General features: G+C 45.2%; 2 protein-coding genes across 2 annotated transcripts; both read left to right on the top strand.

Moving 5' to 3' along the window:
- Window positions 1–523: 523 nt before the first annotated feature.
- pparaa (peroxisome proliferator-activated receptor alpha a) lies at window positions 524–11,223 on the top strand. Its single transcript, XM_017424858.3, has 8 exons — window positions 524–1,359; window positions 4,634–4,851; window positions 5,839–5,993; window positions 7,636–7,774; window positions 8,508–8,707; window positions 8,800–9,048; window positions 9,138–9,381; window positions 10,101–11,223. The coding sequence occupies exons 2-8, from the start codon at window positions 4,668–4,670 to the stop codon at window positions 10,343–10,345; spliced, it is 1,416 nt and encodes a 471-aa protein (XP_017280347.1). The 5' UTR covers window positions 524–1,359; window positions 4,634–4,667; the 3' UTR covers window positions 10,346–11,223.
- A 686-nt stretch (window positions 11,224–11,909) lies between these two features.
- cdpf1 (cysteine rich DPF motif domain containing 1) lies at window positions 11,910–13,935 on the top strand. The gene is made up of 3 exons (XM_017424807.3): window positions 11,910–12,102; window positions 12,322–12,433; window positions 13,347–13,935. The coding sequence occupies exons 1-3, from the start codon at window positions 11,993–11,995 to the stop codon at window positions 13,473–13,475; spliced, it is 351 nt and encodes a 116-aa protein (XP_017280296.1). The 5' UTR covers window positions 11,910–11,992; the 3' UTR covers window positions 13,476–13,935.
- The last annotated feature ends 369 nt before the right edge of the window (window positions 13,936–14,304 follow it).

Here is a 14,304-nt window from a genome sequence, read left to right as displayed (position 1 = left end):
AGCGATTGTGAACGTAAAACCACAGAGTGGGCTCAGTGGTAGCTGAGGCACAGAGGTCACCAACGTTCTGCAGAGTCAACAGCTACAGACCTTCAAACTTCATGTGGCCTTCAGATCAGCTGAAGAACAGAGTGTAGAGAGCTTCATGGAATGGGTTTCCATGGCTGAGCAGCTGCATCAATGCCTTCCATCACCGAGAGCAAAGAGTCGGATGCAGTGGAGTAAAGAACGCCGTCACCGGACTGTAGAGCAGTGGAGACGTGTCCTCTGGAGGGACGAATCACGCTTCTCTGGATGAGTCTGGGTTTGGCTGCTGCCAGGAGATCGGTACCTGTCTGACTGCATGGAGCCAAGTGTAAATAGTGGAGGGAGAATCATGGTGTGGGGTTGTTAGGAGTTCCAGTGAAAGGAATTCTTGATGCTTCAGCACACCAAGACATTTTGGAAATTTGCACCAGTACACAAAGCAAGGTCCACAAAGACAAGGATGAGGGAGTTTGGTGTGGAAGAACTTGACTGACCGGCACAGAGTCCTGACCTCAACCTGATAAAACATCTTTGGGATGAATTAGAGTGGAGACTGTGAGCCAGATCTTCTGTCCAATATCAGAGTCTGACCTCACAAATGAGCTTCAGGAAGAATGGTCCAAAACTCCCATACACACTCTTAAACCTGTGGAAACCTTCCCAAAAGAGTTGAAGCTGTTATAACTGCAAAGAGTGGGCCAACATCAGATTAAACCCTGTGGATTAAGATGTTACTCAAATTCATATGAGTGTGAAGGGAGGTGAGCGAATAATTTTGGCAATATAGTGTAGATTTGGAGCAGACAACATGAAGAATAGTGTTGTACTAACCAAAAAAATGTGGTTAAGACTATGTTGCTAAAGAAATATATATTTTTGTGGGGTAAAAAAGCTCAAGCGAATGTTAAGGTGTGAAGAAAATAATGTAAAGCATCAAATAAACCTTAAAAACTGAGCCCCAGTGGAGAGTCACGTGCTCCTCGCTGCGTTTAATAACCAAAACGGATCATTTTAAATGAAACTTTACAGCTGCACAACAGGGACCAATCAGCGTTCGAGCAGGGGGTTCTCCGATCAGCGCACGCTGATTGGTCAGAACTGTGGGTGTGTCAGGAGGTGTGTGCGTCATTTACGTCGCTCCCCTTACGTGACTTCCGGCGTGTCGCGGACGGAGGAGGAGGCAGCAGCAGCTCGTGACAGCTAGCGGGGAGGGACGGGAGCGCGTCAAGGTCTTCGACGGAGCCGGTCACGACCAAAACACCCCCCTGCTCCTCCGGTGTCCGACTACACGTCCGTCCCGAACCCAAAATGTCCCGAACTGCAGTCTCTCAGGTAATTTACAACTTTTAATTTCAAAGATAAGCCACCATGTTTGTCGCGAGAGGTTTTGTTTGTGTGTCGGTTTAGCATTTAAAAACTTTATTGTTCACTTACAAGTTAAACAATAGCCGCTAGCTTCGCTCACTTGTTTTATTTTTACTTTATGTTGCTTTCTAACGCATTCGTGCATCTTTTAGCTTGATTAAGAACAAATTTAAAGAAATAGTAAACTTTTTATGTCAGGGGTAGTGTTTTAAAGGTTAAGCAAAGGTTAAAGGTCAAAAAGGCGGATATGTGAGAAAAAAAGTTGTTTTTTTGATCATTTTTTAATGCATGTTATTGTCAGGCTGAGCTGATCTGGACGTCTCTGGGTGACCTTAGAGCTCAGCAGTGGTTTGATTGTTGTGTCATCTGCTAACATGCCCTATTTGCAGCCTCTGTTTCCACTTCTCCTGTGACCTAAAGATAGAAGCGCCCGGCCCTGTGGTTGTGGCTCCTCCGGGAGTTGAAACACAATGTCTTCTGAGATGATCGGGAAGCGTGGGCCGGGGCCGGGCCAGGGTCATCCGTGGAAAAGGGGAAATGAAGCTGCTCGAGACCCTGCTGACGACCTGCTCGACACTGTTTCAAAACGCAGAGACACGGAGGGGCTGTTTCCTTAACCTCCACTCTTTTGCCTCTTTGGAGGCAAAAGTGACATTAATGTCAGGCAAAAACCTGACATTACTCTACACAAACAATCAAATAAATTAAGGAAATTCTCAAATTTGACAACCCGGACTCTCCAAATGAAAGTTTCTGAATTTCACAGCTTTTTCAGGCATTGCAGCTAAAAGGTCTTTGAAAATAACTCATTTTGATTATTTGCGTGATTTGGTTCGTTTGTCTGACGTATTGGCAAAGTAACAACTGAACCACTGGGCAGGAAGCGATCGTTGGACGCACACCTAAAACTCCTTAACGTTTGGAATCGACCCAGATCAAGATGTCCACCACACACGCAACATAAAAACGGCTCTGACTTGGGTAACTTTACAGATGCTGAACTAAAATTCAGCATGGTCTTAGTTGAAGATCGTCCCCAACAGACGTTTGGGAACTCTTTGTTGGTCCGTCGCTCTGTATCTCTTAAAAGAGACGAAACTCGTTGAGTCCACGCCGTATTTACTCCCTCTTCATCCAGCTTTGGCGCTCTGCCCCGAAAGGACAAACAAGGAGAACGGGCGCGCTTTGATCAGTCACGCCGTCGATGGCTGACCACGCAGAGTTCATGTTTGCTGCCCGGCCAGAAAGAGACAGGATTTCACGCGACTGTTGATTTAAAAGCCAGCCAGCAGGCTTTAAACGGGCTTCAGGAATGCAGCGTTTAAGTTGAATAACCTCGTGTTTCTTTCACGCGGGCCTTAGGCGATGCGTGCAGCTGTGTGAACTAAGATCTGAGCTGAAGTCTCTCTGCAGATTAGATCCGTGAGCTTCTCTGCACAGAGGAAGCTGCATTTCAATGCAGTAAGAACAAACATGCTGTTTTAAGTGTGCTGTGGTTTACATTATAACAGTGAGGATGAAGTTAAAAGAGAAAATCTTTATAAAAGATTAAAAACAAGATGTTTACAGTTCGGCTGCTTTAACATCTGCTGCCCTGGATTACAGGAAGTTGGAGGAAGCATTAATCCTCAGAGTTTCCCTCACTGGAAACCCATCCCGGACAGAGAGAGGGGTTTAAATGAGAATTAAAAGTTGTGTTTCCATGCTGAAGAGCTTCTCGACAGCGTAGATGGACTCTGTGTGGCGGAGTTTGTCTCTGCGTTGATCAGGAAATCCCACAAACAGACGCTTTAACCAAAAAACAGTAGCTAAAAGCAGCAAAAGGTTAGCTAGAAAAAGCAAAAGTTAGCTTAAAGCAGCAGGTTAGCTAAAATGTAAAGGTAGAAAAAGGCTAGCTAAAGGCAACAAAAGAGCTAGCTCAAAGCTAAAAGTAGCCTAAGAAGTCAAAAAGCCAGTTAGCTGCAGCAGATGTTCATGAAGGAACTGAAGAGGTTTCAGTGTATTTCTATGAGGGAAATATTTATAAATTAAGTTAAATATTTTTATAAAGTACAAAAGTTACAGAAACAGGACGTCACAGCAGCCATCATCTAAATGAGCCGAACATTTTGCCGCACGAGCGGCTGAAAGAACACAAAGTGTGCAGACGTGGTGAGACGAGCTGAGCATTCGGACGGTGAACGGGTTAAACGTGGAGCCGGGTTAACCTGCGAGACGAAACGGACCTCCGATTCAGACGGGTCGACAGAAGTAGGTGAAAGGTGGCCGCACTCTTCAACCTTTTGTTAGCTCGTGTCAGAAAACATTAACTGACATTTCTGACCCGTGGAACGAGTCGTGGAAGTGCAAACTTTATTTTAGAGGAGGGGGCAGAAAACAGCTGCATGAGGCTCGATCAGGAGGAGGGGACAGTTTGAAGGACCTGCTTCTTGTCTAGTATTTGATCAGTGATTAGTTACAGCATCTCCTGAGCTGCAGGTCCAGGAGCGGTGGTGGTTCTTCACGGCGTCTCTGAGAACCTCAGATCTGGAGCAGTAAACGGTAAATGGACTGTTCTTACATGGCGCTTTTCCAGCCAACCAGTCTACCGTATTTTCCGCACTACAGGGCGCACTGGATTATAGGATGCACCGTCAACGAATGGTCCATTTTCGAACTTTGGTCATATATAAGGCGCACCGGACTATAAGACGCATTAAATGAAACAAAACGGCCTCCTGTGTTTTCAGATAATACTGAACCGACGTAAGCGTCAAGTATAAACGCCATCACTGCTCGCTCAGGTCCATGGGCTGAGCCCTGCGGGACTATAACTGAGACTTAATGCTGCAAGCGGTGCAGCTTTGTACTTTACCAAAGTCGTACTAAAACATCACGACTTCTTACATATATAAAGTGCTCTGGATTATAAATCGCACTGTCGCTTTTTGAGAAAACTGAAGGCTTTTAAGTGCACCTTGTAGTCCGGAAAATACGGCACTCAAAGTGCTTTACAGTTTAATCAGTGCCTTAAACTCCATTTATACACCGATGGGATCATCAGAGGCACTGAGGGCTTTGGTGTCTTGCCCAGGGACACTTCGACGTGTGACTTATGCCAGGAATCGAACCTGCAACTCTCTCATTGGAGGACGACTGCTCTGAGCACCGAGCCAGTGGAGAGAAAGTCCGCCAACCTCCGCCGAAGGGTTCGAAAAGAGTCCACGCTTTAAGAAATAAGCTTCTGCCCCTCTTCCCACAGCCTGGTGAGTGAGGTGGTTGTGTTCCCGAACGTCATGGCGGCGGACCTCTACAGCCCCCCATCACCGCTGGGGGACTCCCTCCTGGGCAGCCCGCTATGCGGAGACCTGATCGAGGACCTGCCCGACATCTCCCAGTCGATAGGAGACGACTCCCTGGGATTCGACTTCCCAGAGTACCAGAGCACCGACTCGGGGTCCAAGAGCTCCATCATGTTAGGTGAGTTCAAAACGAGCGCTCCGATTGGGCTTGGGAACGTCGAACGGTGAGCTGCTAAAAAAAAAAACGAAAAGAAAACGAGCGAATGTCAACCGTTACAGCTCTGACTGTTTATCCTCAGTTGTGTTCACCGAAGAGGCTCTTTGTACAGATTATAAGAAAAGATCAGACAAACGTTTCAGTTTCTAACCCTAACCCGTTCAGTCCACACGGCTCTGTGTACACCGAGGCTGTGACCAGTTTAATGGCAGTTATATACTGAAAAAGCAGCCTGGGTATTCCAGCGTTTTTCCTAATATTTGTAAAATAAATGTTTTAAAATATCTTTTAAAGTATCTCACTGGGCTGCGACTGTTGGAGATTAATCTGTGGCTCAAAATTTTGAGAAAAAGGCTAATTCTTTGTCGCAAACTTACTGAAATCTGAGTGTTTTGCAGCTTATAAAACTATATTCCAGGCCGTGCAGATGATTTCTGTCGCTCATCTCTTCTGCCCTCCTCGGTTCGCCTCGTACCCACCCTGGCAGCCACCCCAAACGACTCGAGAAGAGAAGATTGGTTTAGTTTTTAAATAATAATAATTTATCATCAGAGCGGATTTTAAACATGGGCGTCTGAGGCTGCAGGCTTGAATGGTTCCCCGTGCGCGTGGCAAGATAAGGAAACTAAACTGGGACGAGTTTGAGACATGCTCGAGACAGGTTTGAGACGCTGTGGTCAAAGCTCGAGAGACAAGACATTTTGACACATTTTGGAGACTCCCTTGCGATCGCCGTCCTCCAACGAGTCGCCCACAGGGGTGTAGACCTGGGCTGTCCAACTCTGGTCCTTGAGGGATACGATCTTGCACGTTTGACTCGTTTCCTCGCTCCGACACGCCTGATTCAGCCGTTCCACAGAAGCCTGTTAATCCCACGTTGATTGTAGTCGCGCTCGAGGGGCCGATTATTGATCAGCTTTTCTCCCTGTTGTGTCATTCCTGCTGTAGACACCTTGACCCCGGCCTCCAGCCCTCAGTCCGAGGTTTGTGGAGCAGCGCTCGGCCCGGACGACCCCCCGAGCGCCCTCAGCCTGGAGTGCCGGGTGTGCTCCGACAAAGCGTCAGGCTTCCACTACGGGGTGCACGCGTGCGAGGGCTGCAAGGTGAGGAAGGCGGCGATCTGACAGAAGATAACGTCTGGACGAAGATAAAGACGCAGAAACTGTTCGGACTGTTTTCTTTTTCTCTTTTTAACGTCTCTGAACGTAGCCGAAAGGGGAGGAACGTCACACAGACGGACATTTTGTACAGACGCACACACCGGTCCCTTCGCCGTGCGAGGGTGCTTGACCTCGAGGCCAGTGGAAAGTTTCTGAGATATGCAGGCGGCCGGGTCATGTGAGGTAGACGGTGTGAACGCCACCGAGTCACTGACGCTTAACAGGGACGCTTCGCTCGATCCGACTACGGTTTAGATCCTTTACGTCCGATAGATGAGAGACATATTTACAGGCGAGCTCCATCGTAACCTGCCGTCGTTAGATTTGGTTGTTAAACCTCTGAGGTGTTCGTCAGGTCATGTGATCACATTGGGTTTAAATTGATGAAGCACCTCGACGTGGGTCGTATTTGCCTGCGGTGTGAACATATGATGATCCTAGGGAACGTTTTCATCATTTGTATTTATTTATCTTAGCTCAGCAGCTGCTCGACATTGTTTTGTTTTTTGTTGGGAAAACGTGGAAAAAGGTAATTTCAGGCCGTTCAAAGAGGCGTCTGCAGCAGGTAGGATATTAATTACTCCACAGAACCCGACTTAAAAAGATCCGAGCTGTCACGTCGTCGTTGTTTTTTTTTTTTCCTTCTCTGTTTGTTTTCATCCGTCAGAATCTGTTTGCCTTGGCCCGTAACCCGTCACGCTGCTGGGACGTGGCGGCGGTGGGGAAACTGCTGCACTTGTTCGAGGCGTGCTCCGCCGGCACTTTGCTCCCGAGTTCTCCGGCTGACGTTGCGCCATCGCCGAGCGTTCGGGATCGTCTTTTTGCACCCCGGCGGGGGGATGAGTTTAAATCTGTGATGACAGTTTTTGATGCTGATCAAAGGAAGCCTTAACATAAAATATAAACCATACAGCTGTGATTTAGAGCGTTGTTTTAATGTTTCTTTCTCACTACAGCCGCACATCTGCTTGTATTATTTACCCCAGACATACAGTAATGTATCTGGGCTGCTCTGGTTTTGTGCCACATCTGTTTTTCCACCTCTGCCTGTCTTTGTTGTCATGTAATCCACTGCTGATTGCTGTCATATGGTGAGAACCCCACCCCCCCACCACGAAAACCACATGTTTCTGTTCGGGAACGACACAAAAACATGTCACGTGACACACGATGAGCTTCAATGAGCAACGCGGCGCGCCTTGATGGTTTGGCGTGTTTCGTGTCCGTGTGGCTCTGGGTGTCCTGCCAGGAAAACCGAGGGGTGGAAGAACGCCCCGGGTGGCGTTTTCATTGACGTGTTGGGGCGAGGGGTGCTTCGGCATGTGTGCGACATCTGTTGGCGCCGAGCCCAGAGCTAGCGACGCCTCGGCCAATCGGGGATCTTCCCCCCGGAAATGTTCAAATGTTCAGTTTTGCTGCAAAAACTGAAATCTCTTTGTTTGAAACAGGAAATCGGAGCACGTGGTGACGAACCGGTCCGCCAGGGGCCGAAATGCACAGATTCAGTGCTGAAGGTGTTCAAATGGGAGACATTTTAAGGGACTCAGAAATGAATTCACACCTCATCTCCTCCTGTTTTAATCAGGGTTTCTTCCGGAGAACCGTCCGGCTGAAGCTGGAGTACGATAAGTGTGAGCGCAGCTGCAAGATTCAAAAGAAGAACCGGAACAAGTGCCAGTTCTGCAGATTCCAGAAGTGCCTGTCTGTGGGGATGTCCCATAACGGTAAGGCTTTTTTAAAAAATGGTTTTAACCATGTTATTCCTACAAGTTCAATATTATACGACTTCCTAGAAGATCTAAGTTAATCTGGTTTATAAACACAAGAATTCAGAAAAGTTAGGCCTTAAAGAAAGAAAAGTAGCAGACATCTAAGGGCTGATTACCGATAATGAATCAAGCTAAAGGTAAGATGCGTCTTTATATTATCTGTATGTTAGCTTTGTGTCTCTGATTAATTAGGCAGGTCTTAAAATGAGTAATTTCATGTTTTACAAATTTCTTCTTTGTCTCCGTGTTTTTGATATGAGCTCCTAAACCGACGGGAACTAAAAACAAATTAATGTTTTCTGTGAAAATGTAGCTGAGAGCTAAAAGGATGAGAACACTGAAAAGCTAAGACAACTAGAACTGTAGCAAAAAGCAAAATTTAACAAAACAGTAGCTAAATGCTAAAGTTTGCAAGACGGCTAAAAACTAAAACCGGCAGAACGTCAGCTAAAAGCAGCAAAAGAAGCAGGTCTCCATGTTTTTCTGTGGGGAAAATATTTTCTAAATTAATATTCTTAAAAAGCATAAAAGATTCCTGATTGAGCTGAACGTGAGTGCTAAAGCTGTGAAGGTGGTTCAGGTGACCCGTCTGGGTTTTTAGCTCCAGTAGAACCGGGCCCTGCTGGACCCGGCTCGCCGGGTTTGTCGGACGCTGCCTGACGCCGAATGTTTCTGTGCCTACCCCCAGCCATCCGGTTTGGCCGCATGCCTCACGCAGAGAAGCTGAAGCTCAAGGAGGAGAGCAAGGTGGTGGAGACGGCGGCGGAGAACCCCGTCCTGTCGGACCACAGGGTTCTGGTCAGGCAGATCCACGAGGCCTACATCAGGAACTTCAACATGAACAAGGCGAAAGCGCGGCTCATACTGACCGGGAAAACCAGCAAGCCGGTACGGAGGAGCGACCAGGTTTGTCACTTTCCGCCGCTCCACATCGCCGCCTCCGCTTACGGACGCAGTCTCCTCCATCTCTTTGCCGACAGCCTTTCGTCATTCACGACATGGAGACGTTCCAGCTTGCCGAGAGGACGCTGGCGGTCCACATGGTGAAGCTGGAGCGTCCCGACCCCGGGCGGGTGAGTCCACCGCTGGGCGGAGGGGAGCTGCAGCAGGGCGAGGCCGAGGCCAGGCTCTTCCACTGCTGCCAGAGCACCTCCGTGGAGACGGTCACCGAGCTGACGGAGTTCGCCAAGGCCGTGCCGGGCTTCCAGAGCTTGGATTTGAACGACCAGGTGGCTACGTCACAACGGTTTAAAAAAACTGATAAATTTAAGATGGAAGGGCGTCTAACCTCTGCTGCGTCCCTCTTGTCCTCCCGAAGGTGACGCTCCTGAAGTACGCCGTCTACGAGGCCCTCTTCACCCTCCTGTCCTCCTGTATGAACAAAGACGGGCTGCTCGTGGCACGCGGCGGCGGATTCATCACCCGCGAGTTCCTCAAAAGCCTGCGCCGGCCGTTCGGCGACATGATGGAGCCCAAGTTCCAGTTCGCCACGCGCTTCAACTCCCTGGACCTGGACGACAGCGACCTGGCCCTCTTTGTGGCCGCCATCATCTGCTGCGGAGGTAACTCGCCTTTAAATTTGATAATTGACGACCATTCCTCGTAGGAATGCTCATCGCCCGCTGCCTTTCACGCCAGAAAGCGTCTAAGTTTAGTTCTGACTTCATAAATGAGGTTTTACGTGATGATGTCAGATCTCAGAGATGTGTTTAAACAACAACCACGCCAAGTTTGAGCTCCGTCTCTGCAAAATTAGCTAAATTAAAGCTGTTTTTGTGTTGCCTTTTTCTTTTTAAAAAGAAGGGGAAAAACATTTGGCTGTTCTGGTTTCTCAGACATGAATTCTCAGTTTGTTTTAAGACCCTTTTTTGGGCTTTAGAGAAAAATATTTGACCAAAAATGTGGTTCTTTAAGGAGCCGATGAACCGACTGATCACTGAGATGTTATCCATCAGAATTAGGTCTGAGAAATAACAATGTTTGAATAAAATCACAAAAAAATGGTTAAATTATTGCAGGAAGGCACTTGAAATGTGCATTGAGGTTGACTTTCAGCTGCCACTGCCTCAAACTGACAATATATTTGTGCCGATTAGCTGCGGCAGCCATGTTGAGTTGCGAAAAAGTAGATTTGTTGTAGTCGTAGAAGCAAAGATCACTTTGAGAGTTTCATTAAAATCTGTCTAATGGTTCATGAGATGTCCTCCTAACAGACAACTTCCACCTTCCGCCTTCATCAGCTTGTCCCTATTCGTTGTCCCTATTCGTTGTCCTCTCCCAGACCGTCCCGGCCTGGTGGACGTGCCTCTGGTGGAGCGGCTGCAGGAAAGCGTCGTTCAGGCTCTGCGCTGCCACCTGCTGGCCAACCACCCCGACGACGCCTTCCTCTTCCCCCGGCTGCTGCAGAAGCTGGCCGACCTGCGCGAGCTGGTGACGGAGCACGCCCAGCTGGTGCAGGAGATCAAGACGACGGAGGACACGTCGCTGCACCCGCTCCTGCAGGAGATCTACAGGGACATGTACTGACGGGGAATCATCTCCTGCTGCTGGAGCAAAAAAAAGAAAACATGTTTGGGTTTAAGGGCAGCTCCTGTGGCTCCGTCAGAGGCTGAAACCACAATAAAGACGTTTTCTTCTGTTTGAGTCCGACACTAGCAGCCAGCTGTAGCAGCTCGGACGGGATGCTGACAGAATTTGCACAGCGGCAAAAAAGTTGCTCATTTTATGCAAGAAAACTAAACTTGAACGCCTTTTCTTTTCTCGTTTTTATTCTGTTTTGTGTAGAATAATTTATTCAAACTTTCCGTTCTTAGGTCAAAGGTTAACGAAGGACCTAAATAATTGTTAGTCACATTTGTGCTTCCTGAGCTCTGATTTATTACGTTTTTTTTTTGCCACTAGGAAGAAATAGTTTTACATATTCTGTCATTTCCTGTCCTGTGAATTCCTATAAATATGATATTATTGTGTTTGGAAGCCGGATACAACATGATAGCTCACTTTTAATCAGATTTTTTTAAATATTCAAAGTGTTAAATATTTCCACTGAAGACACAATAGTCTGCTGATCTGGTTCATGTAGTGTTTCGTAAATATAACAGTCTGATGACGGCAGTGAAAGGGATTTCTGAGTCTTCAGAGAGTAAAACGAGCAACAAACAGAACGATTAGTTGCCCTATTTCCTTTTTTTTCACACTTTGAATCAGTGTTTCGCGTCATAATTAAATGGTTTATATATTTTTGTATCATGTTTAGCACATATAACTGCAGTTGTGAAAAGAAATGACAAGAAATTAATATAAAACAGAGTTTTATTTGAACTACTCTTGTATTAAGCTACTGACTGAATGAATTAATTGTTTGTTTAACCAAACTATTCATTAAAACCTATTGATTGAAAGGATTTTGTGTTTTGATTCACTCTGCTGTCCTAATATTTTATTCTTCAGCTGCATTACATGTTTTTATATTTTTTATATTATTATTTTACTGTGTATCACGCTGGTGCTCTAAATTTGCATAACAGTGATGCATCTAGATGAAAATTTGTACAGAAAAGTAAAATCCCCACGAATCATCAGCACGCTCAAAATGATGATTCTCAAAACAAACAGAAATTATGATGGGTTTTTCATGTTTTGTAGCATTTTATGTCTGCTTAAATATAAATTACTAACATATTTTATTTATTTTTTAAATTTTTTTTTCCCTGTTCTATATTTCTAAGCTCATTTGAAGTTGCAATTTTGTTCCTTTTTTGATAATATTTATATCTTTCCACACATTTTAAGTCTTATTTGTCTTGTTTAGTTTCTTAGTTTGATCATTTTGTTTGTTATATAGGATTCCGAGTCTTTTTTTTTTTGTTTTATGTCTTATTGCAATCATGTTTATGCGTATTTTGAGTGTGATATAGTAATATTATGCAAGCTTGTGGTTATTGTCACACTTGTTTTGGTAATTTTAGCCTTTCTGATTTTAAATATATATATCTGAGCCACTGGACATGAATTTATAAGCTGCCTTAATTAATATTTATGTCATAAATCTCATTTTTTAAATTCAGACTGATATGTTCCCCCTCCAGTCCAGCTGGTGGCGCTGCATACTCACAAACCAAGATGGCCTGACTGGAGAGACGCTAAACCGGGACAAGCTTCTGACTGTAAACGATGGATGAAACGAGTGAAAACTCCCGAAATACATTTACTTGCCAGCTGTGTGGTTTAAGTACCACATTTACTTACTACGGCCAGAAACCACCGAACACCAGAGCTATTGTGTAAGTTTTAATGAAGTATTTAAGAGCGCTCCGGCGCTAGCTGTGCTAATGCTAATATGCTATTGCTAATATGCTAATGCTAATGCGCTCGCATGTGACGTTTACGTGTAATGTGTGAAACACGGAAGCTAAACAGTACCTTCTGGTGATGGTTTTGACTCCCTGGTTTGTACTACAGACACCCATAACTGATCCCAGATGTATTTTGCTGCCCTTTAGGTTGCTTGAGGAGTGTTTTGTGGCTCAAGATCCTTTCAGTCCGGACAAAGAAAAGTTCCTGGTGTTGGGCTCGACCTGCAGTTTGTGCAGAAAGTGTGTCTGTGTTGGATCGGTGAGCTGTTTCAGCTGCTTTAAAATGCATTTTTTACATAAAAGTGCAAATAAATTTACCAAGAAGAAACAATAAAGGAATAACAGAAGTGTATTTGTTCACATACAGACACAGCAGTAATACTGATTGTATTAAAAATCTAATAATGTCAAATTTAATTAGAGAAAATTTATTTTCTGTGAAAATCCTGAGAGTTAAAATTAACAAAATTGTAGCTAAAATCAACAAAACAGTCAGTAAAAGAAATGCTAAAAGTTAACATTTGCAAACCTGTCGCTAAAAGCAAAATTTAGCAAAAACAAAACAAACAGCTAAATGCTAGAGTTAGCAAAACGGAGCCAAAAAAACCCCAAAATTGACAAAACTATAGCAGAAAGCTAAACAGGGTGAAATCATAGCTAAAAGTTAGGCTGGGAAAAAAATAGCAAAACCTAATAGCTAAAATGAGCAAAAACCTAGAAAAAAGTAAACTTAGCAAAAGAGAAGCTAAAGGCTAAAATCAACAAATCAATAGGTACGAGCTAAAATTAGCGTAGCCGATAACTAGAAGTCATAATTAGCTGTAGCTAAAAGCTTAAAGAAGGCTAAAAACACAAAAATAAAGTAAGTTAAAGTAGATTATAAAGAGAACAAAGTTTCCAATGAACTGAAAAGATGTCTAACTTTTATACTTTCCCATAATTTTAGTTTCGCTTCGACACGTGGCGTTCTGTGTCGAGCTGAATGTTCTGACACCTGATTAGTTAAGAAAAGCCGAAGTAGTTTGGCTGCAAAATCGTACGACAGAGACTCTAAACATTGAGGAAGACCTCAGATTTGACAGATAATAATCCAGGTAGTTTGATTATTGTGTTTAATGTGTGTTAAATTAAAATGTTTGTTTGAGCAAACTTACCTGACGTTCCCCCGTCAGGACTGCAGCCTGTTCTACACCAGGCGGTTCTGTCTGCGGTGCGTCGCCGAGCGCTCGGACCAGTTCCCCCAGCAGATTCGGGCCGAGCTGGCGAAGAGGAAGCAGAGTCCGGAGCCCACTGCCTTGTAACGCGTGTGTGGGGTCCACGGCGTGCTCGAGAAGACGGCGACACCCACGTCGATGCTGCGAGCGTGAGAACATTCCTGCTTCCGTGTAAAACAAACAAACAAAAAAAAAAAACAGGAACACCTCACGGTTATCGGGTTTGTTCTTACAATATGATTCCGCTAAATCTTCCTGCTGTTAATTGTTTTTTGACAAGTTTTTTTTTTTTTACATAAACAGACTAAAAGAAGCTTTTCATGACGTTTTTTTGCAGCCTAATAAAAAAAAAACCACTATTCTCGCTGTTTTCCAGCTGCTTGGGTTTCTGGGTAATATTCTGAGTAAAAGACAAAGGAGCGTCAAGGGATTCGTGCTCAGATGTCACACCTCCACGTTGCCTCCAAATGTCTCCAAACGCTAAAAAAAAAAAAAAAATCCGGACCTTAACACTAAACTACTCTCCTTGCCTCATTTCTTACTTTCCCGTCTAATCAGAGAGCAATCGAAATCTGTTTGGGGTGCGAGGATCAGTCGTGTACGAGGCCGCGCACCGTTTGCAGCAGCGTAAACACATCATGGATGAAGTGTGAGCCCGACCCGACAGAACAGATGGCCCGGCTGCGTTCGTCACGACATGTTTGGAGACTTCGTGGAGGGTTAATTGGAACAGCATGGCCGAAAAGGCAGCGGGCCGGCTCGTTTTACTGCGCAGGAATCCAGATGACACTCGGGAGGGTATGTGTGTGTGTGTATCTGCCCAAATGCTGATTCAGCATCGACACTATTGTTTATTTTTTTATTTTCCCTGCACATTTTCTACACTCTACCTACTTCTCACTCTGCGCTATTTTAG

This window comes from Kryptolebias marmoratus, linkage group LG18 (assembly GCF_001649575.2).
Source record: "Kryptolebias marmoratus isolate JLee-2015 linkage group LG18, ASM164957v2, whole genome shotgun sequence".
Taxonomy (NCBI): domain Eukaryota; kingdom Metazoa; phylum Chordata; class Actinopteri; order Cyprinodontiformes; family Rivulidae; genus Kryptolebias; species Kryptolebias marmoratus.
This window is presented reverse-complemented; position numbering and strand designations above follow the sequence as displayed.